This window comes from Homarus americanus, unplaced genomic scaffold (assembly GCF_018991925.1).
Source record: "Homarus americanus isolate GMGI-L3 unplaced genomic scaffold, GMGI_Hamer_2.0 scaffold32929, whole genome shotgun sequence".
Taxonomy (NCBI): domain Eukaryota; kingdom Metazoa; phylum Arthropoda; class Malacostraca; order Decapoda; family Nephropidae; genus Homarus; species Homarus americanus.
Genome location: NW_024737097.1, coordinates 10,498,565 through 10,525,992, shown reverse-complemented (window position 1 = coordinate 10,525,992; position 27,428 = coordinate 10,498,565). Strand labels below are relative to the sequence as shown.

The 27,428-nt window shown below is 37.1% G+C and overlaps 1 protein-coding gene across 1 annotated transcript in view; it reads right to left on the bottom strand.

Moving 5' to 3' along the window:
• LOC121873111 (cadherin-99C-like) overlaps positions 1–27,428 on the bottom strand; it is a 143,295-nt gene that overhangs the window by 67,629 nt on the left and 48,238 nt on the right. Inside the window, exons 15-20 of the mRNA XM_042376423.1 lie at positions 22,528–22,728; positions 18,249–18,401; positions 13,042–13,203; positions 6,865–6,981; positions 1,261–1,397; positions 885–889 (exon numbers count right to left, since the gene is read on the bottom strand). Coding sequence (XP_042232357.1) covers positions 885–889; positions 1,261–1,397; positions 6,865–6,981; positions 13,042–13,203; positions 18,249–18,401; positions 22,528–22,728 — 775 coding nt within the window. The remainder of the gene's footprint in view (positions 1–884; positions 890–1,260; positions 1,398–6,864; positions 6,982–13,041; positions 13,204–18,248; positions 18,402–22,527; positions 22,729–27,428) is intronic.

The window sequence follows — 27,428 nt, the reverse complement described above, 5'->3', positions numbered from 1 at the left end:
GACTGAGTAGAGTAGTGGTAAATGTGTAGTGTGTGGTTGTGAATATGTAGTATGTGGTGGTGAATGTGTAGTATGTGGTGGTGAATGTGTAGTATGTGGTGGCAAATGTATAGTGAGTGGTGAATGAGTAGTGTGGTGGTAAATGTGTAGTGTGGTTGTGAATATGTAGTATGTTGGTGAATGTAGTATGTGGTGGTGAATGTGTAGTATGTGGTGGCAAATGTATAGTGAGTGGTGACTGAGGAGTAGTGGTAAATGTGTAGTGTGTGGTTGTGAATATGTAGTATGTGGTGGTGAATGTGTAGTATGTGGTGGTGAATGTGTAGTATGTGGTGGCAAATGTATAGTGAGTGGTGAATGAGTAGTGTGGTGGTAAATGTGTAGTGTGTGGTTGTGAATATGTAGTATGTGGTGGTGAATGTGTAGTATGTGGTGGTGAATGTGTGTATGTAGTGCATAGTGGTAAATGTGTACGGTGGTGGTGAATGTGTTGTGTGTGATGGTGAATGTGTTGTGTGTGATGGTGAATGTGTAGTGTGGTGGTGAATGTGGTGTGTGGTGGTGAATGTGTAGTGTGTGGTGGTGTGTAGTGAATTGTTGTAAATGTGTAGTGTCTAGTAGTAAATGTGTATTGTGTGGTGATGAAAGAGGTATAGTGTGTGTGTGTGTGTGTGTGTGTGTGTGTGTGTGTGTGTGTGTGTGTGTGTGTGTGTGTGTGTGTGTGTGTGTGTGTGTGTGTGTGTGTGTGTGTGTGTGTGTGTGTGTGTGTGTGTGTGTTGAGTTAATTTGAAACTTTGGTCTAAAGTCAACTGTAGTCTGAAGAATAAGTTATATAAAGCATCTGAGCTCAGATAGTTATTTAGCCGTCTTCAGAATTTTTTTACCAATGCTGTTGGTTGAAAAAATACTTGCAGACTGCCATCTGTAGTAAGTGCCTTATCATCATTTCAGACAAGTCATCTTGCTATGCTTGCACAAGCCAAAAATAATATTTAATGTATTTTGTAAAAATACAGTGCATTAAAATGCTAAATAGTGCTTGTATGCTTATTGATATATAAATTTGATACAAATACTACTGTCAAATTCTTGGTAAAGCAGTGAGAGTGTCTGGTAACTTTTCTTAAATAAATATAATTAATATCTTCACTCACCATCATTGTTTCCATCAGTATAGTACAGTGAAGGTGTCTGGCAATATCAGGTCTGTTGAGTACAGTAAGTTTCTTCACCATAGTGTCTCAGCATTCTCTAACACTTCAAGAGAAGTGTGTATCAGTAAATGTTGCCCAGGCTTCAGCAGGAGGTGGTTCAGCTATCACCCTCTCTACTGATATTGAAGCTGTTGAGGTGGTACTCAGTTGTGGCTTTCCTCCATCTCGAGCTACAATCTCCAACTGTCAGTTAATAGACAATAAATTTTACATAAAATCTCATAAGAATTGTGTGTGTGTGTGTGTGTTACATATGTACTTTTGTACAAAGAAATGTATATTCCCTTTATGTGCTTGCCCTTAGGACAATTATTTCTTTTACCTGCAGTGTATATACAGTACAGTCAACCCTCGCTTTACGTGGTACCACTTTCCAGCGTTTCACATTTAGCGGTACCCTACAGACAGATGCTCACTTTCATGATTGTGTACCCTTTTCGCAGGAGAGCTGCATGAGCAGGTGAGCACAAGGTCAGATCATCAAACATTCCAAGTTCTGCCGCCACCCACCACAGCCGCCCAAGTCAGTGATAGTGATAATGATAGTGAGGATATGGACTTATATGGACTTTGAGGGGTTTGACAAAGAGGCCTGCAGGCCTCTGTGGTGGATAGTGATACAATTGATACAAGTGATACAGGTGAGGGCCAATAATCTCGCTTCTCCGGAACCAACCCCCATCCCGTGCCCAGCCATCTTTTCTACTAATGTAAGTGTTAAAAAACCTAATAATATTGATATATCTCTAATTATTAATTGTGTGTGCTACCATCATAAAATTAAGTTATTTTTACTAAAACATAGGTTTGTGTCTGAAAGTGGAATTTGGGGGTGGCCGATCTCTATTTCAATTAATCCATATGTTATATTTGTTCACTTTCCGCATTTCTCACTTTCTGGGCGCCGTGGGTTCAATTGACTGCGTAAGTGAGTTCTCATATGTGTGTGTGTGTGTGTGTGTGTGTGTTATGTGTGTGTGTGTGTGTGTAGACACACACCACTGTCTAAATAAATAATAATGGGAAAATACTCTCGCAAATAATCAGAAACTAATTTATTAAAAATGTGACAGTTTATCTAGAAACTCTGTTTCATTGGCAAACAATTGTACAGATGAGAGAATAACATCTGGCATACCATTTATAAAACAGACACCATCAACCCTGTCACTCTGCAATGCAGGTACACTGTTTTTGAGCAATACAAAGTCACTAATCCATGATAGGTTATTACCCTGTATTTTATGTCTGCTCAGTTTAACTTTCAGCTTCTATGAGGTACACTGCCAAATGCTCTGGCAAAGTCAAGTTATAAACAGTACTGTATAGGTATTCCTCGAGATACAAACAATTGAGATACGAAAATGCTCTTTCGAATTTCCTAAATTGACACCATTAATTCAAGTTACGAAAGCTTTCCAAACTTATATAAATTTGGGTCCTGGCAAAATTCAAATCACATGCCCCTGGGTCCTTCGGTAGCCACAACCCCTATCGCTCCTCCATTTGGAGTAGGAGTTATATTCTGGCTATTTTTTTTTTTTTGCCTTGCATTACACCTATTTATTTTTTTAGACTTATAAGATTTTAGTTTAATTTGGGGGCATATGACCTAAGCTGTTGCATTGCCAGGGATATAATTACCACAATCAATCAATAAATTTTGATTGTGAACCGATTCTGTATTTTCGGGGTATGATATTGGGATTTTTTTGATATAGGGGAATCGAACCCTTTTTTCCATTATGTTTTTCTATTCAAGATACGTAAATTCATGTAATGAATATTTATTTTAAACCTAACTATTTTATCTCTAGGGATACCTGTACAAGTAATTGCGGGTAAACATACACAATTCTCTTCATGTTTTTAACTTTGTTACATGAACAGAATCTTTCATCAGAATAAAAAAAATAATAATAATTATCATAAGGTCAAAAGCATAGAGGGAATAAACATTTCTTATGTACACAATCTTTCAAATAGAATTGTGAAATTTTTTATTTATTATAATTAGGTCAAAAAGATAAAGAGAACAAATGTGTTTTACGTCCCTGTGAGTTAGTGTGAATCATGGGAGCAGGAAAGGGGGTGAGGCATAAGTATCTCAGCCTCCTGCCAAGCTGTGAGCTGCTTTATTATTATTTTTCAATTTGCAATTTCGGGTTGATATAAGTAATTTTGTTTTTACTCCGCTACATGCATTAATAAGGAATGTGCAGAAAAAATGAAGATTATCATAAGGTAAAATATATAAAGGGATTACACATTTATTACATAAGGGAGCTAGCACAGAGAGTGTGGGAGCAGCGTTCCCTCACGGCTCCACTGTCTTGTGTGTAGTGACAAGATTGCCAAATGGCACTGCAGTATTTTTTTCTTTTATTTTCTTTATTATTAATACTTTTATCTATTTTTCACATTTACAGGTGCAGTATACATTATTTTATGTACAAAGAATAATGTCTACCACTCACAAACCATCCTCTGGACGACGTGACACAGTTCAACTGCTTAGCCTGGCAATCACCGAGGACAGACAGAACCTCCCAGATATCCCAAGTGGATCGCATGTGTTTTGCCATTCCAAGATTGCGTCATCATATCTCGGAATATTGCGAGTTATTGCGCATCACTTTTTCATAGCAGTGACAATGCAGGAAAAGCATTTGGATAGTGACCATCGTAAAACTGATCTTTAGCCAATGCATAGTGGTAAATGGTGTTAAGGTTTTGAACATCATAAAACTGATTGAGAGTTTATAGATCCATCATATAACAGTCATTGCTACCAGACTGGTGCCTGTTCTACGGAACCCCAGCTACCCAGAGAGATTAGAATGCCTGCAACTGCCTAGCTTATACTATAGATGGGCAAAGGCGACCTACATACCTGGAGATGGCGGATGCCCGACCTACAAGGGGTCACAGCTCAATGCTGAAGAAGCCACAAGTCCAAAAACAGTGAGGGCAAACTTTTCAGAGTGAGAGAATTGTGAACTCTTGGAACAATCTGCCAGAGAGTGTTGTGACAACACCAAGTGTGAGCTCTTTCAAAGCCAAATTTCACCAACACTGGAGAAGGTTCTGATATATTCAGGAGCCAGTGCACGCCCAGTACGTAACAGAGACGTGACCGACCACCCATGCGGCTAACGAGCCGATCAGTGGCAAAAAGGATAGAAGTAAAAAACAAAAGTCAAAGTAGGGTGTTTGCTCATATCTATTGTAGGTTGGGTCAATGATATGTTGCAACAGAAGATTGTTTCCCAGTGTCTCATTGCACTATAGTGCATTTTTTCCCAGCTGAGAAGAGATGCCCCGCCCCCTCCTCAGGAGTTTCAGCTGAATGGCAGTTGCAAATCTATCTGATAGTGTCCTGAAGTAATGATGTATTTCTAAATGAGTTTATTCATAGTCGTTGGGATGAGATATTTAGCTAAATTATATAAAGATACATACATTCATTATTTCAAACATGAGCACGTAGGAAGTGTATCAGAAATCTTATACATGAATTAACTGTTAAACTCTGGTAACAAATTCATGCTTTTGGAGGACGCATTTAATATATACTTAATTTTACCCACAATAAGGCATACTAAGACAAATTACGTATCAGTAATACTACATTATACAAAAACTAACATTTTAAAAGATCAGAATCACATTATAAAAATAAACACGATATTCGTGATTTATTAGTCATAAAAACACAAGTTTTTTGAAGTCCCAATTTGATGTTATGGTGACACGCAGCGTCGCTCTCATTTTGTTAACCGCCCATCATTATTTTCACATGAAAAATATATTTTTCGCTAATTTTTTTGCTGTTTTAAATGATTCTGACATTAGTCTTTGGGGTAACCACCTTTTTATAGGGTTAGTTGCATATGTTGAATTATAATTCTACTAACTTAACCTAACTAAAAAGTGATTTGCCCCAAAGATAAATGTCAGAATCGTCTAAAACAGCAAGAAAACTAGCGAGTTAATGCAAGGCATTTACATACTTAGGTATAAAGCTAGTCATTGCATTCTGGACTTAATTACAAAACTGTTATTTAGAAAAAAAAATGGCTTTTTCATTTGAAAATAGGTGATGGGTGGTTAACAAAAAATAACCAAAGGGCATGGCTGGAAATCACCATGAGAGCCAATGCTGCATTTCCTGGTGTGGTGAGGTCAGTGGCAGAGTGTGAGACACGCTAATTCTCAGTATTGTCCAAGTCAAGAAAGAAGATCTCTGCTATAAAGAGGGAATACACACACTATATTCACACTATATTTAATATATACACACTATATTCATTAAACATATCTCTCCTTTCCCGATAAATGCGTTGCCGCCGCTGATGTTCTAGTTGGTTCGCCATGGTATCAACTAACAGACGACTATTAAGGGACTTAAAAGTGCTCCCGAGGTCTTTTAACTTAAAGGTAAAATTAAGGCCCTTGTGTTTTGTATACCAGCCCAGGTTCCCAATTACTGCTGGGTAAACAGAGGCAAATGGCGTAAAGAAATTTCCCCATAGTTTCACCCTGCCCGAGGGTCAAACCCAGATACACTTGCTTACGAGGCGAGCATGCTGACCATTACACCACAGGTCATACATACATACATACATACAGTGATGACTCTGAACAATACAAAATGTTGAACTTATGAAACATCGAAACCATTTACATATATGGTAGAATTTGGGAGTGTCAATAAGTATGTTTACACAGTGTCAAGCTCCACATAGTAAGGAAATTGTGGCGTTTGAGGATTTTTAATATTTCCACAAAGTGTTCATTGTGGTGTCCATATATGAATTTGCATCTACTATTTTTCCCTTGAATATTACAAACAGATTCCACCTGTTGTTCTTTGATTCTTCTTTGCTCTAATTGACAAGCATCTAAAGTTCTTCATGTACCTTACTCTAAGTTACTGTATTCAGTAGAAGTTCAGTAGGAGTGAGTTCTGTTCTCTGCAAGTTTTCTTGCCTTTGAACTGACAGGATGCTCTGCTTTCCCACCATTCACTTTGACCCTGAAGGCCCAGTCTATTCTCAAGGGCATTCTCTAGCCCAGCAATTTTATTTGGGGCAACTGTCATATTCAGATAAATATCACAATTCTGATGAAAGCAAGCCAGGTTATGGTTTTTTCCTCATCCAAGTGACATTCAGGGATTCCATTAACAACAATATTGTTTATGTACTCCTTGCAGTCATGAAGCTTCTTCGCTCTTATGTAAGTAGTATGTGTTTCTATCCTTCTTACTGTCCTAAAGGGTGTGTAATTCCTGTAGAACCTCCTCTAATCTTCTATTTTACTCCTCAAAAATATACATCTCTGCCACAACCTAAGCAAACCTTCAGTCAAAATTTTTTTTGAAAGTTCATATTTATTTTCTCAGTTGCAGCAAAAACATTTTTTTCAACTTCTTTGAGTTTGTTTTCAATCCACAAATCAAGTATACTGTATGTGTACTATATCACAAAACAGGCAATGATTACTACATTATCTGCTTTAGATATGGCCCATTTCATTTCAAACTTAATGATTATGGTATAAGTTGCATAAATTTATAATTTTAATCTAATATTTACCAAAAGCACAATATAAAATTAATAAAGCATATTTAATTGCTTAAACTTACCTCAAAATCAGAATCTTGTTCAGCCTGAAGGTTAGTTTTAACAGTGATTATGCCAGATTCCTTATCAATTGCGAAGTAATCTGGAGCATTATTATAACCCACCAGCTCATACTCCACCTATTATGGACAAACAGAGGCCAGAATCAGTGTATGAGCAATCATATTATGGTTAATTTACTCTCTATAAATCATTATTCGGGAGTATAATCTTAACTCACAATTATGAAAAAAAAGTCAGCTTCCATGCTGTCATGTTAAGCTATTATCTTATGCAGCATCATTCATTTTAGAAAGTGTATGATAAAATTAATCTGTTATCCTTCTTGAAATGGCATTTACTGACTTGTAATGGTAAAATAAATGCTGCACAATACAGTACAGAAATGTAAAAACAGCCTTTACTTTTGGTGTCAATAAATTAAAGGGGGGAGCATGTGATAAGCATAAAGAAGGCACAAGTTCCTGATAATGATAACACAAGTAAAAACCCTGGATGGAACCCACATTGTACATACAGTCTAGGAAAAAAGAGTGACAGTATCTGTTTGCCTCTCCCTCACAAATGTTGGTAGTAGGATGGATGGGAAGTGATGAAGGGGAAGGGAGATGCGCTTAAAACTAAAAAATACAGGAATTCGTCGGTTAACACAACAGATACCGGTACATCCCAAAATTCATTATGCTAAGGAAAAATGCATTAAGTAAAATTATTATTGTTATGATTTAAGAGTGAGTTTGCAAGCTTGTGTGTGTTGTGATGGCATATATTTTTGTTTATACAGCATACAGAATTGAATTTATTCTTAAAACAACATATTTTTGGTTGAATAGGTGAATAGGTGTAGAGTATTGCTATTTCTATTTGATTTCTGTACAGTACAGTATTCTTAAGGAAACTACCACTACTGTAAGCCCATGAAACATATGACTTCTTTTGATCCCTGTTAACTGTTCTGTACCAGAAGAAGGCATAATTTTAGTGTTCTGTTATAACTTTGTATCTGGAGTTTCAGGAGCCACTGAATTCTCCTAGTTTTTAATGCTTGAAGATTAAATGGTCTCAAGGAATCTTTCTTCTGCTTCATAACCTAGGAGATGATTTTATCCAACTCATCTCCAAGAAGAAATTGGGTCCTAGAGGCATGATGGCCTATTAGGGGGATGATGGATACAGCACACTTGTTCATTAAGCCTACAATAGCCAAAGAGGCAGTGTGGCCAGCACTACACTTGACTAACTACTTCCACAACTTATAAAGTTAGGTACAGTCAACAAAAAAATTATCGTGCCCCTGGGGTCCGTTGGAATTGGGAATAAACAAATACCTCAGCCACTCATGGTATGTGTTGGGTTGGCATACCTAGGTTTCCTAAAAATTTCATCCTGTGTTCCAGAATGAAAAGTATGGAAAGCGACACGATAATTATTTTTGTTGACTGTACCTATTTACAGTCGGGTGGACTGGGAGTGCCCTGAAATCAAACCATTGACCCTCAGCACTCGTCTCCTGTCCTAAGGCTCAATGCTTTCATCCACTGACACTCCAAGTTCACCCACCTGCAAATAGGTATATAATTTTATACTTTACAATTAAGGAAGTGAAATACAGTGATGTCAATACCGTTTCCTTACATAGCTTCCAAAGGCTTAGTGTATACTGTTTAGTAGGGTGGTCCAAAAACAGGGGTAAAAACTGAAACGGTGAAATTTAATCGGGGCACCCTGCCAAAATGTTATATTTGACAAGAAAATACTACAGTACAAATTTCACTACAATCAAATAATATTTGGAGGTTGCTACTGAGGATGACATTTCGTAATAATAATTTTTGTTCAACCTCAGAATGCGACTCTTAGCTTTTAACCTAGGTATGTTAATGCCTAGCAGAAACTCGCCAGGCCAACATACAGGCAATTAAAACATCTAATAATTACTTAATAAGTAATATTAGGAGGACACATCGCTAACTGGCATTTAATTGAAATTGTCGAAACCCCCAAACCCACCCTCCATCACACGCACTGCCACCTTCATCTTCTTGCCTGGCGATTCAGCTGTAAATACACATAAAGAAGGCTACGCTAATTTGTGTTGTAATTGCTGAAATACTAAGTTCCATGAGGATTTTATATACGGTATTTATACTTCTCAGCACAGTGAGGAAGTAGAGTGACTTTTATTTTATATATGTCTCTCAATTATTATGTTTGGGACAATTTCTTATACGATCTCTGGTCAGCATCATGCGACCACAACACATCTTCTTTATGAAGTCACTATAGATCGTTTGAGACTATTCCTTGCTTTTAAGTCACTCAGTGGCTGCGCCCTCCCGGGCTCGTCTTCACTGAAAGAAATTATATAGATATGTATATGTATTTCTATATATATATATATATATATATATATATATATATATATATATATATATATATATATATATATATATATATATATATATATATATATATATATATATATATATATATATATATATATATATATATATATATATATATATATATATATATATATATATATATATATATATGTATGTATATATATATATATATATATATATACACACTGTTTACGATTTTCTTTGTCCCAATTACACACGTGCTAGTATGAATACCATGTGGCTATCTTTCTTCCTACTCTTATGTTCGTTCACAAAAACTTTTGGGCTTCTGCCCTGGGTTTTCTAATTGCCCTCAGCATGAAGACCAGAGTTGAGTTTTTCTCTTCATAACTTTATTTTATTGATGTCCTCAGTAGCGGGTTCAGCCTTTCTAGGCGAACTTTAGCGAGGCTGCTTCTCTTAGCGTTCCTTCCGGAATGCTGACCTTCCGGTCTTACTAGCATTCTAGAGTTATGTTGAGATGGACTTGGATCCTTATATGGGTTATATCACAAAAACTGTTTTTTAGAAAAAAATGGCTTTTTTTTTTAACAATAATACGTGTCAATGGTAGCTGTAACGGAGGGACCAATACCAACTCTCTTTCTTTGACTGTGTAGAATAAGACTCTATTCTAGACCAATCCAGACTTTTTTGGTGTAGGAAAATGCTTTCTGTGGTCTGCCATGACCTGCAGAAAGTATTGCTTTTGTTCTTCATCAAAAGTAATCAGCATGCTATACTCTGTCATCAGTGCAACTCCTCTTTCTGCCAAATCGTTTACAAATTGGAGATGTGTGGCTACTTCCTTGGCTTTCTGGAATGCAGCATCTGACTCCCAGTCTTCAGGGGTCTTCAGTAGGACACTGTCATTTAGCTCTAAAATTCGAAAGAATTTACAGGATTGTCTGCAGAAAAAAGAACTGGTCTTTTTCTCCTGAATGGCAGACATGTCTACTAAAACCTTCTTAGGTGGAGCATCTCCTGGGCCATCGGTCTTTTGTCTTCCAGAGTGTGGTAGCGTTGGAGCTCCCTCAACAGCCAGAGGTTTTGTGCAGGAGCGAAATGGGGCACAGGAACAAAGAACCAAGGTCTTGAGATATACCTTCAGATATACCTTGCATACTGCCTTCAGATTGGTCTCCTCCTGTGGAGTCAGCTTGAATTGAGCCAGGAACATCCAGAGCTTCAAAGAAAAGATGGTTTTGGTCATCCACCTGGCGCGATGGAGACCTCATGGAGCCCGATTAAGTGGATCCCATGGGGAGGAACCCTGCCCAGGAAGATGATTGATAGCTCCAGCAGTTCTTGGTAGTCATCCTGCTGGTGGATCTTAAATTGTTCCGTCGTAAACTTGATGATCTCGTCTGCGATTTCCAGCAACCACAGATCTGAGTTCTTGTCCATTGCTGCATCACTGTTAAGGGAATGCTTATACAGTGATCCCTCGGTTAACGAGCGCCTCGGTTAACGAGATTTCGGTTAACTATTTTTAACTTCGGTTAACGAGCAATCCCTCGATTATCGAGATTTTTACGAGCCGACTTCAACATGTTTTCGCTTGCATTTGGCGGTCCACCAGCTGTAGTATTAGTCCGCCAATACAGTAAATGGTTTTAGGGCTTAAATTCCTTACTATTTTAGTAAATATCAAGAAGTTTATACTATTCAATAATTTTAAAAGTTTAATATTAACTTTTTTAGTCATTTTAACAATTATTGAACATAATTGAAGGTAAAGAAACTAGTTTCTGGCGTGCCATCCAGCCTGTTAACACACCAGACAGGTGTTAGTCTCTCTGTTTTCAGTGGAGGTAACATTTTGCTTGAGACTCTCTTCAACTAAACGCTTTTTTTCTGTGTTTCCAAGCAAATTATTGGTCATTTTGAAATTTATTTTACATATTGACAATATATAATGCAGTGCAGTGTTGATTTAAAGAAAATAATCTTGAATTACACCAAGAAAACTAAAATTTTATGGGTGAAATGGTGCCATGGGGTGACTTCTCTTCCACCCCAAAAGCCTTCTCTTCTCCCTTCTCCTCCACCCCCATTCTAATTCCCATCATCATCATCATCATCCAGGAGCCTTCTACATACACACCTCAAAGTAAGTGTACTTTTCTACCTTTTTTGTTGAATTTAGGCAATTTTCGGTGAGCTGGAACCAATTACCCAAAAACCCATTGAAACAATGGTTTCGTTTAACGAGTTTTTCGGTTAACGAGCAACCTGCTGGAACGGATTGTGCTCGTTAACCGAGGGACCACTATATTAATTAACCTCCACTGCTTCTGGAAACATTTGAAAATCAGGATATTGGGAACTGTCGACAAACCCATCACCGAGGTGAAGGCCACTCCCAACACAATTTCAAGAATGTGGCGTTGACAGGCCAGATGTAAGAGTTCCTTCTCCATCTTTCACTCCAACAGAATACAGGTTCCATTCACTCTACCTGTATTAGATGCTATCATGTTGAAACACATCACCACAACACGGTCTTTTACTGACAATTGCTCAATAGCCCCATTGACAGCCTCTGCCACAGAATTTCCAGTGCCAGACAGTAGTTTCGGGACCCGGATGAGCTGCATTACATCGCCTCCAGAAAGGAGGATTGGAAGAATGTCAACTTCATATAATGGTGAAATTTCAAATCTCAGTACTAACCCCTCAATATTGTTTGATAGAGCTAATATTTTCAGTGAATTATTTTCTCATTATATGAAACATTTTGGGAAGGTGCCGCATTTAAAAATGGGAACCTATTTTTTTGAGACCACCTTACTGTATAGTGTACAGTATCCACACTACTCCTATTGGACAGTCATACCTATGGGACCCATCTTTACTTATATTTACAAGAAGACACATTTCCCATTGATTATTGCTCTTCTAGATACTGACAGCTTCTTTCCTGGAGATTCCTGAATAACAGTGAAGAAAATGTTTGGTAATGAGAAGTATCCTTTAGGCCTTAATAGATAGGAAAAAAACAGTGTCTACTCTCCTAGGAGGAGCATGTCAGTTCACTCCTTAGAGCTTATGTAGTAACAACTCCCCTTTCTAATTTAGTTGGATTTAGATTATGAGAGTTGCCTGACTTAAGAGGTTACACTAGAAATGGAGGACTGTTCCTTAAATTCTTTTTTATAGCAAAACCCATTGTCAGCCCCAGGTGTCTTGGATACTCCCCCTGCTCCTTTTATATGTGCATTATAGTCACCTGGAAACGAATTTCAAAATGATGGAGTGTTCATGAAATCAAATATGAAAAACAGAAGATGTGGCATTAAGCATGCTGTTGAGACAGTAATAACTTTATGAGATCTGCCTCATGAGGGTAACTTTTGTGGGCTACGGATGAGATGGGGAGGGAAGGGCATTTAGTGTACTCAAAGTGGGTTAACAGATCATCCTGAACTTGCATTACAGGGAACAATAAGGAGATCCCAATAAACAAACTGTATTAGGAGAGTCACCTGGCTGTGGGCTCTGATAGAATATAGGATTTCATGATTAATCATCTTTCATTCTTTATCACAATAATTTTACATTTCTGTAGAGTACATCCCTGCTACAGACAATACTGGTACTATCTTTGAATTTCTCCAATATTTTGCAAATTTCTTTTGAGGAATTCATAAACTTTTAACTAGTCCTATAAACTACTGCTTTTGGAGTCTGAAGAGGGAACTTCAAACCTTGATGCATGCATCTCTCGGAGATGTAAAAGAACTGAAAGTCATCAAAAATTACTATACTTACTTTATTATTAGGTCCAGTACCATCAGCGTCAGTGGCAATAACTGTAGCCATGAAGGTACCAGGGGGTGATGCCTCAGGGATGGTGATGGGTCGCACTGACATGCTAAACACAGGTGGATTATCGTTGGTGTCTTCTACCGTAACTAACACCGAACATGTTGACTGAAAATATATAAATATTAAAATGAATATTTTCTAATAAATGAGTGGGAACAGTACTAATACTGTACAAATAAAATTCTAATAGCCTAAATCAATAAATACAAAAAAGAAACTAAATGCAAAAGAATTTAAGTTGTAAACATTGCAGTCATCCCTCTCCAACCAGTTTTCAGTATCCACTATTATTGATTGTCACCAGTTTTTCATACCATTCTGTAAAGTTTTAAGTATCCACAGGGTTCCACCATGAAGTCAAGTGGAGAAGTCAGACGGGGTATGCAGCACGGAGCACCTTAGCTAGGGGTAGGCAGAGTGGCAGCTTTCCAAATCTCTCTGTGCGTGCGTGCGTGCGCATGTGTGTGTGTGTGTGTGTGTGTGTGTGTGTGTGTTGTGTGTGTGTGTGTGTGTGTGTGTGTGTGTGTGTGTGTGTGTGTGTGTGTGTGTGTGTGTGTGTGTGTGTGTGTGTGTGTGTGTGTGTGTGTGGCATGAGTGTATGGTGTGTGGGGTGGTGTGAGGGTGTGTGTGTGTGGGTGGAGAAAGTGGGTGTGTGTGGGTGAAGTAGGGGGTGTGTGTGGGTGAAGTAGGGTGTGTGTGGGTGGTTGTTGGAGGGTGTGTGTGGGTGGTTGTTGGAGGGTGTGTGTGGGTGGTTGTTGGAGGATGTGTGTGGGTGGTTGTTGGAGGTGTGTGTGTGTGTGTGTGATGTGTGTGTGTGTGTGTGTGTGATGTGTGGGTGGTGTTGGTGTGTGTATACGGCAGCTACTTGGTGTAATGGTGAGGTGTATATATATATATATATATATATATATATATATATATATATATATATATATATATATATATATATATATATATATATATATATATATATATATATATATATATATATATATATATATATATATATATATAATAAAATAAAATAAAATAATAATACAAAAAAATTAAAAAGAAAAAGAAAAATACAGTAGACCCTTGCCATTTGCAGTAAGGTGATGGTGGCTAGCTCGTGAAACTTTTCCCTCAGCACAACGAGTCACCCCACACACCCACAGCATCACCTTTCCCTCCGTTCTCGCTCAACCATTGCCTGTGATGCAGTATTTCGTTTTGTACTCTCAAAACTTTATCGTTTCTGTATGAAATGGACCCTAAGAGACTGCCTAGTGTCAGTGCTAGTGATGCTAGTGGAGTGAAATGTAAAAGGCAGAAGTTAGTGATGACCCTGACAAAGAAAGTTGAATTACAGTATTACCCCGCCTAACGCGGTTTCACTTAACGCGTTTTATCATATACGCGGTGCCTCGCCAGAGCTGAACTTTCACTTAACACGGATTTTTTCCACATATACGCGGTGAGTGTCCGGCTCGAGACGCTATTTTTAGATTTGCCCCACCCGACACCCTGCCTGACTGCCTGTTTTAGCTCATAAAATTCATACAAATTACCAGGCCAGAATATAATTTACATTGCTGGAATTCTTATAATTTGGTGATAATTTTGAATATAAACATCATATATTTTGCATTAGACATACAAATTTTAGATAAAATTTTTTCTCTGAGTAACTATGTTATCTTTTGTGCAAAATATATGACATTTATATTCAAAATATTCCTGGTCTTACAAGGAATCCAGCAATGTCAATTATATTATCCTAACTTTAGTTTGAGGTATTATTTATTACAAAAAAGTTAAGTATTCTGGTTTTCCCACACATCTCCTTGGGACGGTTGGTGGGGGGTGGGGGGGAGGGAGGGACCGACCGACCATCTGTTACCCTGTGAAGAATATTTTTTTTTTTTATTAACTGAAGATATTTGTTTTAGCTCATAAAATTCATACAAATTACCCGGTCAGAATATAATTTACATTGCTGGAATTCTTATAATTTGATGATCATTTTGAATATAAACATCATATATTTTGCATTAGACATACAAATTTTAGATAAAATGTTTTCTGAGTAAATATGTTATCTTTTGTGCAAAATATATGACATTTATATTCAAAATATTCCTGGTCTTACAAGGAATCCAGCAATGTCAATTATATTATCCTAACTTTAATCTGAGGTATTATTTAATACAAAATGTTAAAATTTATTTTTTTCACCCCACATCTCTTGAAGGGAGGATTGGTGGGGGGTGGGGGGGAGGGTTGGGACTGACCGCGCGGTTGGAAGAGGGGGGAGGCAAGGTGGGGTACTTTGATTGACAGATAGTGTCGTGAAGATTATTTTTTTTTTATTAACTGAAGATATTTGTTTTAGCTCATAAAATTCATACAAATTACCGGTCAGAATATAATTTACATTGCTGGAATTCTTATAATTTGGTGATCATTTTGAATATAAACATCATATATTTTGCATTAGACATACAAATTTTAGATAAAATTTTTTCTCTGGGTAACTATGTTATCTTTTGTGCAAAATATATGACATTTATATTCAAAATATTCCTGGTCTTACAAGGAATCCAGCAATGTCAATTGTATTATCCTAACTTTAGTTTGAGGTATTATTTATTAAAATTTAGTGGTTTTCCCCCAAAAATTTCTCAGAGAGGGAAGAGCCGGCAGTGTAGTGTGAGAGGGAGTTGAGTCCATTATTTGAATGGACATTAACTTGGCGACTGTATTTCTCTATTTCTCTTAAGTATTAATTGTGTGCATGTACCATCATAAAATTAAGATGTTATTTTCACTACAACATAGTTATGTGTCTTCAAAAAGTGGAGTTTGGGGGTCGGGCCGGTTTCTATTGGAATTAATCCCATATGTTCTGTTGTTCACTTAACGCGGATTTCACTTAACACGGGACCCTCTGGGTTCTATTGACTGCGTTAAGTGGGGTACAACTGTATTAGATAAGTTAAAAGAGGAGATGAGTGCTGCCACGGTTGGTCGGTTGTGTGGTATAGATATACAGTAGTGCACTAAGGTAGTATAAGTTGCTATTCACAGTATTGCCTATTTGTGCCATTCCTTGGAACCTAAACCCCATGAATAACAAGGGTTTATTGTACCTGTAATTAGCATAAGGTCAAAAACATATAGGGAATAAAAATTTCTTATGACCCCAGAAATCTTGGGATGGGTAATGCTATGGGAGGGGGATGCAGTGTTGGTATCTCAGCCTCCAGCTGTGAGCTGCGTAATTGTTATTTTTAACTTGTATTTAGGGTTGATGTACATAATTTTCTTCTTCTTTGTTTTTTTTTTGCTCCATTACATGCACACACTATTATTCACATAGAATGTGCAAAAAAAAAATCATAATTATCATTAGGTAAAACACATAAAAGAGAGTGAGGGGGGCAGCAGGGTTCTCTCAGGGGTCACGGCTGTATCGTGCATAGTGGCAAGATTGCCAAATGATAACAGTATTTTTTTTTATTTATATTTTTATTTATTCCCCATATTGTAGTTACTGGTACAGTGAGTTCTGCTATAACGCGTGTTTTGATAACGTGAATTTGCTCTAACGCGATTTATGAATTTTGAACGATATTTGTATATCGCGAACGCTTGTTTGCTCTAACGCGATTTTTGCTTACTATTTCTCCAATTTTGTGGTATTAACTGTGAATATAATAAAGAAGAATATCAACAAGAAGCGTTCTGGTGATAGAATTCCCGGTGGTGATCGTAAAACAAAGGATATAACACTTGAAGAGAAGCTCGATTTTACCAACCTCAAAATCACCCTTCTCCCCCATCAAGTAAAGTGTTACATTTACTGTATGATTTCATTATTAGATATGAATGTAACATTTATTTAGACTGTGCTATCCTTTGTGTTAGGCTAACTACTAAATTTTTTTGATTTCGAGTAATCTGCACCTAACCCTATTTTCTCCATAAGCCCTGTTATTTCTATTACGCGATTTTCTATAACACGATGTTTTACAAGAACACAATTATCGCGTTATAGCAGAACTACCTGTACAGTATAGTATTTTATGTACAAATACAATAATAGCTTCTTCCACAAGAGAACCATCCTATGGGCATTGTAACACAGCTCAACTGCCTCGGATTGACAGTCACCAGGGATGGGCAGAACCTTCCACACATCCCGCGTGGGTCGTGTGTGTTATGCCTCTCAAAAGGTAATGTACCAGAGTTAAACAGTATTTTATTACTCTTTTTGTGTGTTAGGTAGTAAATTAGATTAGTAGTGTACTATTTATCATTAATAGGTTGGTTTTATTCATGTTTTGGGGGTATGATATTGGGGGTATTTTTGTCATTGGGGAACTGAACCCTGTTTTTCCTATATGTTCCTCTATTTGAGATATGAAAATTTACCTTACATTTTTTTTAACCTTACCTATTAGTATATCAAGGGATACAGGTAGTTCTGCTATAACGCGATAATTGTGTTCTTGTAAAATATCGTGTTATAGAAAATCGCGTAATAGAAATAACAGGGCTTATGGAGAAAATAGGGTTAGGTGCAGATTACTCGAAATCGAAAAAATTTAGTAGTTAGCCTAACACAAAGGATAGCACAGTCTAAATAAATGTTACATTCATATCTAATAATGAAATCATACAGTAAATGTAATACTTTACCTTGAAAAAATATGAATATAACTTGATGGGGGAGAAGGGTGATTTTGAGGTTGATAACATCGAGCTTCTCTTCAAGTGTTATATCCTTTCTTTTACGATCATCACCGGGAATTCTATCACCAGAACGCTTCTTGGAGATATTCTGCTTTACCATATTCACAGTTAATACCACAAAATTGAAGAAATAGTAAGCAAAAATCGCGTTACAGCAAACAAGCGTTCGCATTATACAAATATCGTTCCTAATTCATAAATCGCGTTAGAGCAAATTCACGTTATCAAAACACGCGTTATAGCAGAACTCACTGTACCTATTTGTCCCATACGTTCTTCTATTCGAGATACAAAAATTTACCAAACAAATGATATTTTGAAACCTAACCCATTCATATATCAAGGGATACCTGTAAATCGAACATCCAATTCAATATGAAAATACACTTTCCACAACAAAGAGACTTTCTCACCTGTGAGCCACCCTGAGAATTTTCTAAGGTGCCAATAATGATGGTGTGTCTGGGAGAGGCCTCATAGTCCAGTCCACGGTAGGTGCTAACCTGACCTGTCTCAGGCTCCACACTAAACAGCTGTGAATCCCCATTCACCATTATGTATGTTATCTGAAACATTGATGAATAAATTGTTTAATATATTATGTATTGGTGATCCCATAGACATGCACACACAACAGATCCTACAGGTGTATATCACATAATGCCAATGGGAGCTAAATATTCCAACTTGGCCACCAGGTAGTAGGTAGTAGGCAGCTATCAAACAGGGAGGTACTACCACCTGGGAAGATATTGGAAGCATAATGTATTGTCTAATGGTAGACCCTGTTGCCAATATTGTCTTTGAATTTTATTAAGAAAACAATAACGATACCAGCAAAGTGAACTTTTCTTTCCCAACATCTAGAGATCTAGAGTACAACTCTTGAATTATTGACCAAATAATTGTTTCAGCTAATATATTGACAAAACTAAATAGAAAAAAAAATCATCAGAGAACAAATCAGAATATTCAGAATAGGATGACATACTCATCTACTAGACAGCTAGTGGCTATTGACTGTTCTTATATCAGAGGGTAACGGCGATGCTTCAGTCGAGCAAAATTACCAACCAGTTCTTCCGTATTGAATGATTTAACCATTTTCTGTTCATTAGCCATTAAAAGTAGGCTAGAAAGGCGGTCATCACCCGTTGTTGTTTTCAGGTCATTTTTGATGCGTTTTAGCACTGAAAAAAATCCTACATTGCCTGTAGTAGTAACCGGAATGGCCAATAACATTCGAACTATAACAAACTGAGTACAGATGCTCCTCAACTTACGAACGAGTTATGTTCCTGATGATTGTTTGTAAGTCCAACTTTACTCTTGTAGATACCAAACATATTGTAAAAAATTAAAAGATTATGGATATTTAGTACAGCTATACCCTTTAATACAGCCTTAAAACCTAGCTCACTCTTCTCCTCTTAGGTAATGTTTGTTCTATCTGGAATTTTCTTAAAAAATAATCCAGTCTCATCCACATTAAACACCTGTTCTGGCAGGTAATGCCCCTCAGTGATGATGCTTGTATCTCTGAAATTTTGTAAGTTGAACGTTCTTAAGTAGAGGAGCACCTGTACTTCAGAAAAAGCAATCGGTAATGCATTTAGATTCTGGTACACATCAAATAGGTCCTCAGGCTTCTAATCTAAGAATACCTTCGCAGAATGCAGTTGTGAGGATAACATAACTGAATCAATGTGTGCTCTGTAATGTTTAGAAAACAAAGCAAGCTTTTCTTCATCAAGGAATTGTTTAGATTGAACATCAAAAGAGGAGATGGACTACAGAAGATCAATGTTATTGCTAAACTTCCGATCATATTCAGTTGTGCACCTGTCAATTACTGAGAAGTACAACTCTGACTTCAGTTGGTCTTTTAAGTGCTTCTCTGAAAATTCTCTAGATGTTTTGAACACTTACCAAGGGTGCTGTTTGACAGATAATCTTTCAAAGTATATGTTATTCATTGCACTCTTTTGTTACAAGCTGATCCTTCATGCTGTTGAGTGTTTGCCTCTGGAACAACTATGCCATATTCACTATCAGATCTAATTTTAACAAGGTTTGCTTTTGTGGCTGTAATGAGATCCACAGCTCGAACTATAGATATACTTCCTTCTTGAAGCTGCTCGGACAGAGAATTTGTTTGCAAGAACAGTTTTTCAAAAATAAAAAGGCAAACTACAGAACTCCAGGACTCCCATTTTTTTTTTCAGTCCAGAGGCTTCCGTAGATGCCTCATTACTGTACAGTACTCAGATAGAGAAGTTAGTAAGGCAAGAATGGCTTCATAACGAAGGTGAATTCTGCGAATACTTCTGTACCAATAGAACCATCTTGTTGTCACAGTTCTTTCTAGCTCTAATACCTCCTGTCCAAGCTCTTTTTGTGATTGAACATAAAGTTCATGCATTGTATTACTAATAGAGATGAAGTTATACAATGTGTGGATAGTTGAAAAGAACTCCAGATAATCTTGAAGGTTGTTGATACAGTGGATAAGCACCAGGTTGAATCTGTGTGCATAACAATGAATATAGGTTTATATTCAAATTAATCACTATCTTACAAGAATTCCAGCAATGTGAATTATATTCTCTCAAGTCAATTCATATGACAGATAAATAAATACCATTAGGTAACCGAGCTCCGGCCCAGCTGTCATAATAAATCAACTCCTCTCCAACTTCAAGTAAGGGTGATTGTGATTTAAAGCTTAAAGTTTTTATCTTATAAAATGTCACAGACTAAAGTTAGCAGAATATAAATTACATTGCTGGGATCCTTGCAAGACAGCGAATAATTTGAATGTAGAGATCATATATTTTGCACAAGAGATAACATTTTTAGTCTTATAAAGTACAGGTACATTTAAGTACTGAACAGTTTTTCAACTTGTGTTTTTGGGGTGATGTAGGGGATTTTTAAGAGTGTTTCTGACTTTATATTGCTTTTGGCTTTATGTGAGGACCCAGGAACATAACCCCACAAATTGTGAGTCTACTGTAAATAAATTTATCGCTATATATTGAAAAATGTCGATAATTTTGGTAGTCATGATAAATTTGAAATATTTCCTGCCCGATTTCCCTCGCAAAATATAAAATATTATCGCTATACATAAGAAAATGTCGATAATTTTGGTAGCCGTGATATAAAAAAATCGTTACTTAAAGTCCCTTTTCAGTATATCCTGACCCTACTGTACTGTACAAAACTACGTTTGGGTGCATAGTCCAGGAGAGGGGAGGAGGTTGTAGGAGGCAGAAGAGGAGGGAGGAAAGGACATTTCACCTCCCGTGCTCCCTTTACAACGATAGTAGGCAATTTCACCATAATTCCCATATAGGGCAGGCAGCAAGGCAGTGTCCCAGCTGGGCTGTTTGCTAAGGTGAGCGTCAAGGAGGCCAATGTCCCTGGTTGCCTTGACGCAGTATGTACACTAACTTGCATCATCTTTACTATTTTTATGCTTTCATTAATGCTTTTTATGTGCTTTTGTTATTGCTGTTTATATGCCTATAATTTCAAGTTTTAGTGAAGCTACTTTTAGGAGTGAAGCTAGTGATCTGAACAGAGGCTTCACTGTCACCTAGAGGGTTTACTGCACTTTAGGACATAATAGGCCTGGTGCTCCAAATTCCGGAAAAACCCTATCTAGTAACTCCCAGGTCCCAAGCATGCTTGATAAATGGTCCCATATATGTAATTTCTCTTCATAAAATGTATATTTCTATAACTGTAAAATATTAACTTACAATACTGTAGATACATAAGTGTGTAGATAAATTATCTCTATGTTTTTTCAACTACAAAACACATAAAATAACTTTTGTAGTTAATTTCCAGTCTAATTTTATCACTTGTCCTGAGGGCTCACCATTAAAGGCATAAAGTGATATTAATAGTAAAAAAATAAAAGCATTTACACTGCACATACAAGCTACATAGTACAGTTCAGTTGAGTCTGGACTTACGCGGTTTTGGTTTAAGCGTTTTGTCATTTACGCGGTGCCTTGCCAGAATCGAAATGCTTGATTTACCCGGCAAATTCGGTAATTTACGCAGGAAGCGGCGAGGGCAGGATGCGCACAAGGTCGCCCAGTCATCAAAACATTCCCGAGTTCTTCACCCGTCACCCACCACAGCCGGCCCAAGTCAGTGATAGTGAGCATATGGACTTATATGGACTTTGAGGGGTTTGAAAAAGAGGCCCTGCAAGCCTCTGTGGTGGATAGTGATACAATTGATACAAGTGGTACAGGTGAGGGCCAATAATCTGCCCTCTGCCTCGGAACCAACCCCCCATCCCCGTGTCCCAGCCATCTTTTCTACTAATGTAAGTGTTAAAAAACTTAATATTATTGATATTTCTCTTAATTATTAATTGTGTGTGCATGCCATCATAAAATTAAGATGTTATTTTGACTACAAGGTACGTATTGTGTCGGAAACAGTGGAGTTTGGGGGTCGGCCCAGTCTCTATTTCAATTAATCCCATATGTTCTGTTATTTCATTTACGCGTTTCTCGTTTTACGCGGTACTCCACGGGTTCAATTGACTGCGTAAATGAAGACCCAACTGTACTTGTAAATAGTAAATTCATCCAAGGATCAGGAATTAATACATTCAATACTGATATAAAATTTATTCTGCTGCATGATGAAGAAATAATTTCTTACCTCTGGTTTGGTGTCTGGGTCAGTAGCTACGACGGTGGTGAGCAGAGCATCAGGAAGATTTTCTGGTACAGTAGCCTCATACACCTGCTGAGAGAATACCGGTGGCTCATCCCCCATATCACTAACTAATACAGTCACTGTAGCAGTGGAGAGCCGTGGATCAGGGGCCCCATCTTTGGCAGTCACCACTAATAAGTGCACCTGGTGGATAAGTATTACCTAAGTTATTAAAAATTATTAGCATAATGTTTAAGATGTAATCATTAACACTGCTTAATGCTTTCTACATATTCAATTGCATCAAGCTAAACATAATTCAAACCAACTCTATATCACATCCATGACTATTGCAGTCTCTAGTTTCAGTGCAAACTAATTAATGAGCTTATTTCTGTATCATGGTGGAATAGTTGAATTATTATCATGGACTGTGACTGCCTGATGAGGCTAGCTCAGCTTTTGATTGTAGCTGCCTGTTGGATGTTTCAGCTGTGATTATTGAACATTTTGGCCATGTTCATATTTTGGAGCTATATAATGAATAATTTTACTTCTAATATGAGGATACAGGGTAATGTTTTTTTTTTTTTTTTGCTTTTTTCTGACATTTGAATAGTGTTGGCTAATTTTCATAGCATAAAATGAGGAAACTATAAATACCTGAACTGTACAGGTACTTCATTTTAATGTTTCTACATATTTTTTACTCCAGCTATATTAAAATAAAACATTTATACAATATGTGGAAACATGATTTTGTCATCATAAAAAGAAGTAAAAATGGACCAGCTACCATTTTCATACTTTATTCACACCTGACACTCATTGGGAATGCAGCTTATAAACAATATATGTGTCCAAAGGATTAAACATGAATGAACTCCTGACCCATGTTGTCACCCCAAGCTGCATAATTACAGCAAATACAGTACAGTACTTCATATTATTACAGGTGCATTAATATTTAGATACCATATTTCCTAAACTTTGCTTCTGATATGTGATTTTCATCGCTTAATGCTTTACTGTATACTGTCATGATGTAATGATGACGGTCGTGCATGTTAGTTAACGTAAAATCAGACGATTCATATTACATTAAATAGCCCACAAAATATGTAGCTATGCCTTCTTTATTGAGTCCCCCGACTGAGGCGTCCATTTTCTCATCACTTCAGAATGTCTGAGTCCTCCGTTTTCCCTCAATCTTAGAGTGCACCTGAGACTTCATTTTTCCTTATGAAATTGCAACTGTGGTTGTACAGTATTACCCCGCTTTACACGGTTTCACTTTCCGCGATTTCTCATTTACGCGGTACCTTGCCAGAACCGGACTTTCACTTTCCGCGGTGCATCTACTCATATACGCGGTGAAGTTTAATTTTTTTTTTTTTTTAGCTCATAAAATTCATACAAATTACCCAGCCAGAATATAATTTACATTGCTGGAATTCTTACAATATGATGATCATTTTGAATATAAACATCATGGATTTTGCATTAGACATACAAATTTTAGATCTAATGTAATAATTTGGTTTACACAAAGCAAATGTTTTATCGTTTGTGCAAAATATATGAAGTTTACATTTAAAATGTTCCCTGACCTGCAAGGAATCCAGAATGTCAATTATATTATCCTAACTTTAGTCTGAGTTATTATTTATTACTAAAAATGTAAATATACTATTTTCTCCCAATCGTTTCTCTGGTAGGGAGGGAAGGTGGGGGGTGGGGGGTAGGGAGGGAGGGACCAACCCAGCTAGGGCGGAGGTGGGGTATTTTGATTGACAGATAGTGTCCTTGAAGAATATTTCTTTGTTTATTTACTGAAGATATTTGTTTTAGCTCATAAAATTCATACAAATTACCAGGCCAGAATATAATTTACATTGCTGGAATTCTTACAACATGATGATCATTTTGAATATAAACATCATGGATTTTGCATTAGATATACAAATTTTAGATCTACAGTAATGTAATAATTTGGTTTACACAAAGCAAATATTTTATCTTTTGTGCAAAATATATGAAGTTTACATTCAAAATATTCCCTGACGTGCAAGGAATCCAGAAATGTCAATTATATTATCCTAACTTTAGTCTGAGGTATTATTTATTACTAAACGTTAAAATCTAGTGTTTTCACCCAAACATTTCTCAGAGGTAGGAGCTAGTGAGCTGGGAAGAGGGGGGGGGGATTTGAGTCCATTATTTGAATGGACATTAACCTGGCGACTGTATTTCTCTTAAATATTAATTGTGTGAGAATACCATCATAAAATTAAGATGTTATTTTTACTACAACATAGGTACAGTATTGTGTCGGGAAAAGTGGAGTTTGGGGGTCGGGCCAGTCTCTATTGGAATTAATCCCATATGTTCTGTTGTTCACTTTACCCGGATTTCACTTTCCGCGGTACCCTGTGGGTTCAATTGACCGCGTAAATTGGGGTACTACTGTATATGTTAAGGCAACTTAGACATGTCTGATTACAGTTGGAACATTCAAGATCCACTGTGAGTGATGTTGAAAGCTTCAATTGTCTTTATTGTTAGTAAAACTAGTCTAGTAAGTGAGTGTCGAGTCTGCCAGTATGAGTGGCTTGTCCTTATATCGTCCTTGGGGATAACCAGGAGTTTCTAAGTACTACTGAAATTGGATAATTTTGATGCCCAAACATCAGAGAATCTGATGTTTGTAGTTTAGCTAGTGTCAGTTGTCTATTTAGGATAGCCAGTAATCTCCTGAAAAGATTCTGTCAAACTCAAAATCACCAAGACTTAACGGCTCCCCAGGAAGAATTCCTCGGCTGTGGTTTGCTGTTTCCGGTAAGTAGAGTTGTTAGTGTGTGTATTTAACGTCCATTTCACTTTTTCCTGACAAACTCAATCTCTGATTAGTTTATAAAAATAGACATAAGAAATTCACCTGACCCATGACACTGAATTTCATAGTTGAATGTACAGCGACTGAGTTGAATAGAATTTCTGTCGTTGGTGAGATTAGCCTTTCTGGTATGCATGCATGGGCCGGAACTGCCCCAGGCCTGTATATAAACGAATGCACGAGGAAGACTCACACGCTCGTGACTCTTCCTCAACGCATCTCCAGGTATGTGAATGATTGTTTCCCATCAGTTTAACTCGAGTCGATTTTGTGAATATCGGTGTTCATGTTTTAACATAGTGAAATAATCATGTGCCAAGTAATCCAAGTAAATTAAGTGTCATCTGTATTGTTGCCAGATGTATAGTTATGTGTAGTTGAGTTAGACATTTACACGCTCGTGACTCTTCCTCAACGCATCTCCAGTCACTGTCTGTTTTGTCACCACTACCGAGGTTCGGTAGCCGCCTATGGGCAAGATGGTCCTTGAAGGATGTCTTTAATATGGCGAGATTAGAATAGGAGGACAGGAACACCCAGGGAACACCGTGTTAAGACACTGCACCGAGTCTACCCCTGGGCACTACTAGCGAACGAGCTTTGGCTGTTTGTGTCGTAAACAACCCCGCGACCAGTGTACTCAGTCTTGTCTGGTTCATTGATCTTGGTTATACGTATTGAACAGTGTTGGTATCCATGATTAGGGATAATTAGCAGACATAGTTATCCCAGGTTATTTGTGTTATGTGTTATGTGTTGTGAGTGCCATGTTGTTCATTTAAAAATAACATGATGTGCTAAATAATAACTTAATTTGGGATATTGTCAAGTGATTAATTTTTATCTCTTGTGCAAAATACATGACGTTTATATTAAAATTATTCACTTTTACAAGGATTCCAGCAACACCGGGCAGATGGGAGAGAGAGAGGGTGCGAGGGGGCGTGGGGGGAGGGGAAGTAGTACGTTTGACAGTTGGCACAGGCCCAGATCTAACGCGTGTATATTTCTCAGTTCTTAAGTGACTAAGCTTCTCTCTTATAAAAAGCCAGTGAAATGACCTGGGTGAATATAATTAACATTGCTGGGATTCTTGTAACATACTGATTAATTTGAATATAAACATGCTATAATTTGCACTAGACAAAGCAATTTTAGTACCATAATCAAATTAGTACATGTGCACTCCAGCTTTGCACTAAGGTCATTTATTTCTTTTACGTTTCTTTTAGTATAATGTGTGCATGTAAATGGATGAAAATAAATGAAGAAATTTATGTAAATCTACCCAAAATACAGTTGAAAAACTTTATATTATAAAATGTATTACAGTACTGTACACGAATGTACAACAACTTTTATCTCTTGAGCAAAATATATGACATTTATATTCAAATTGTTGGCTGTCTTGCAAGGATTTCAGCAATGCAAATTATATTATCCTATCTTTAGTCTGAGATATTATATAAGATAAAAACTGTAAGCCTAAAACCCTGGCTGGGAGGGAGGGAGGGAGCCAGCCAGCCAGCCAGTGAGGGGTTGGGGGGTTGAGGTGATAAGTTTGAGCCGAAGGTCTCTGTGTGTTTATTTAACAGTCCTACTAAGCTTCTCTCAATTTAAAATGCCAGTGATATGACCTAGGAGAATATAATTAACATTGCTGGGATTCTTGTAAGATACTGATTTATTTGAATATAAACATGTTGTAATTCGCACTAGACATAACAATTCTAGTACCGTAATCAAATTAGTACATGTGCACTCCAGCTTTGCACTAAGGTCATTTATTTCTTTTACGTTTCTTTTAGTATGGTGTGTGCATGTAAATGGATGAAAATAAATGAAGAAATTTATGTAAATCTACCCAAAAATACAGTTGAAAAACATTATATAAAATGTACTACAGTATTGTACAATAATGTACGACATTTTTTATATATTGAGCAAAATATATGACGCTTATATTTAAATTAATCTCTGTCTTTCAAGGATTTCAGCAATGCAAATT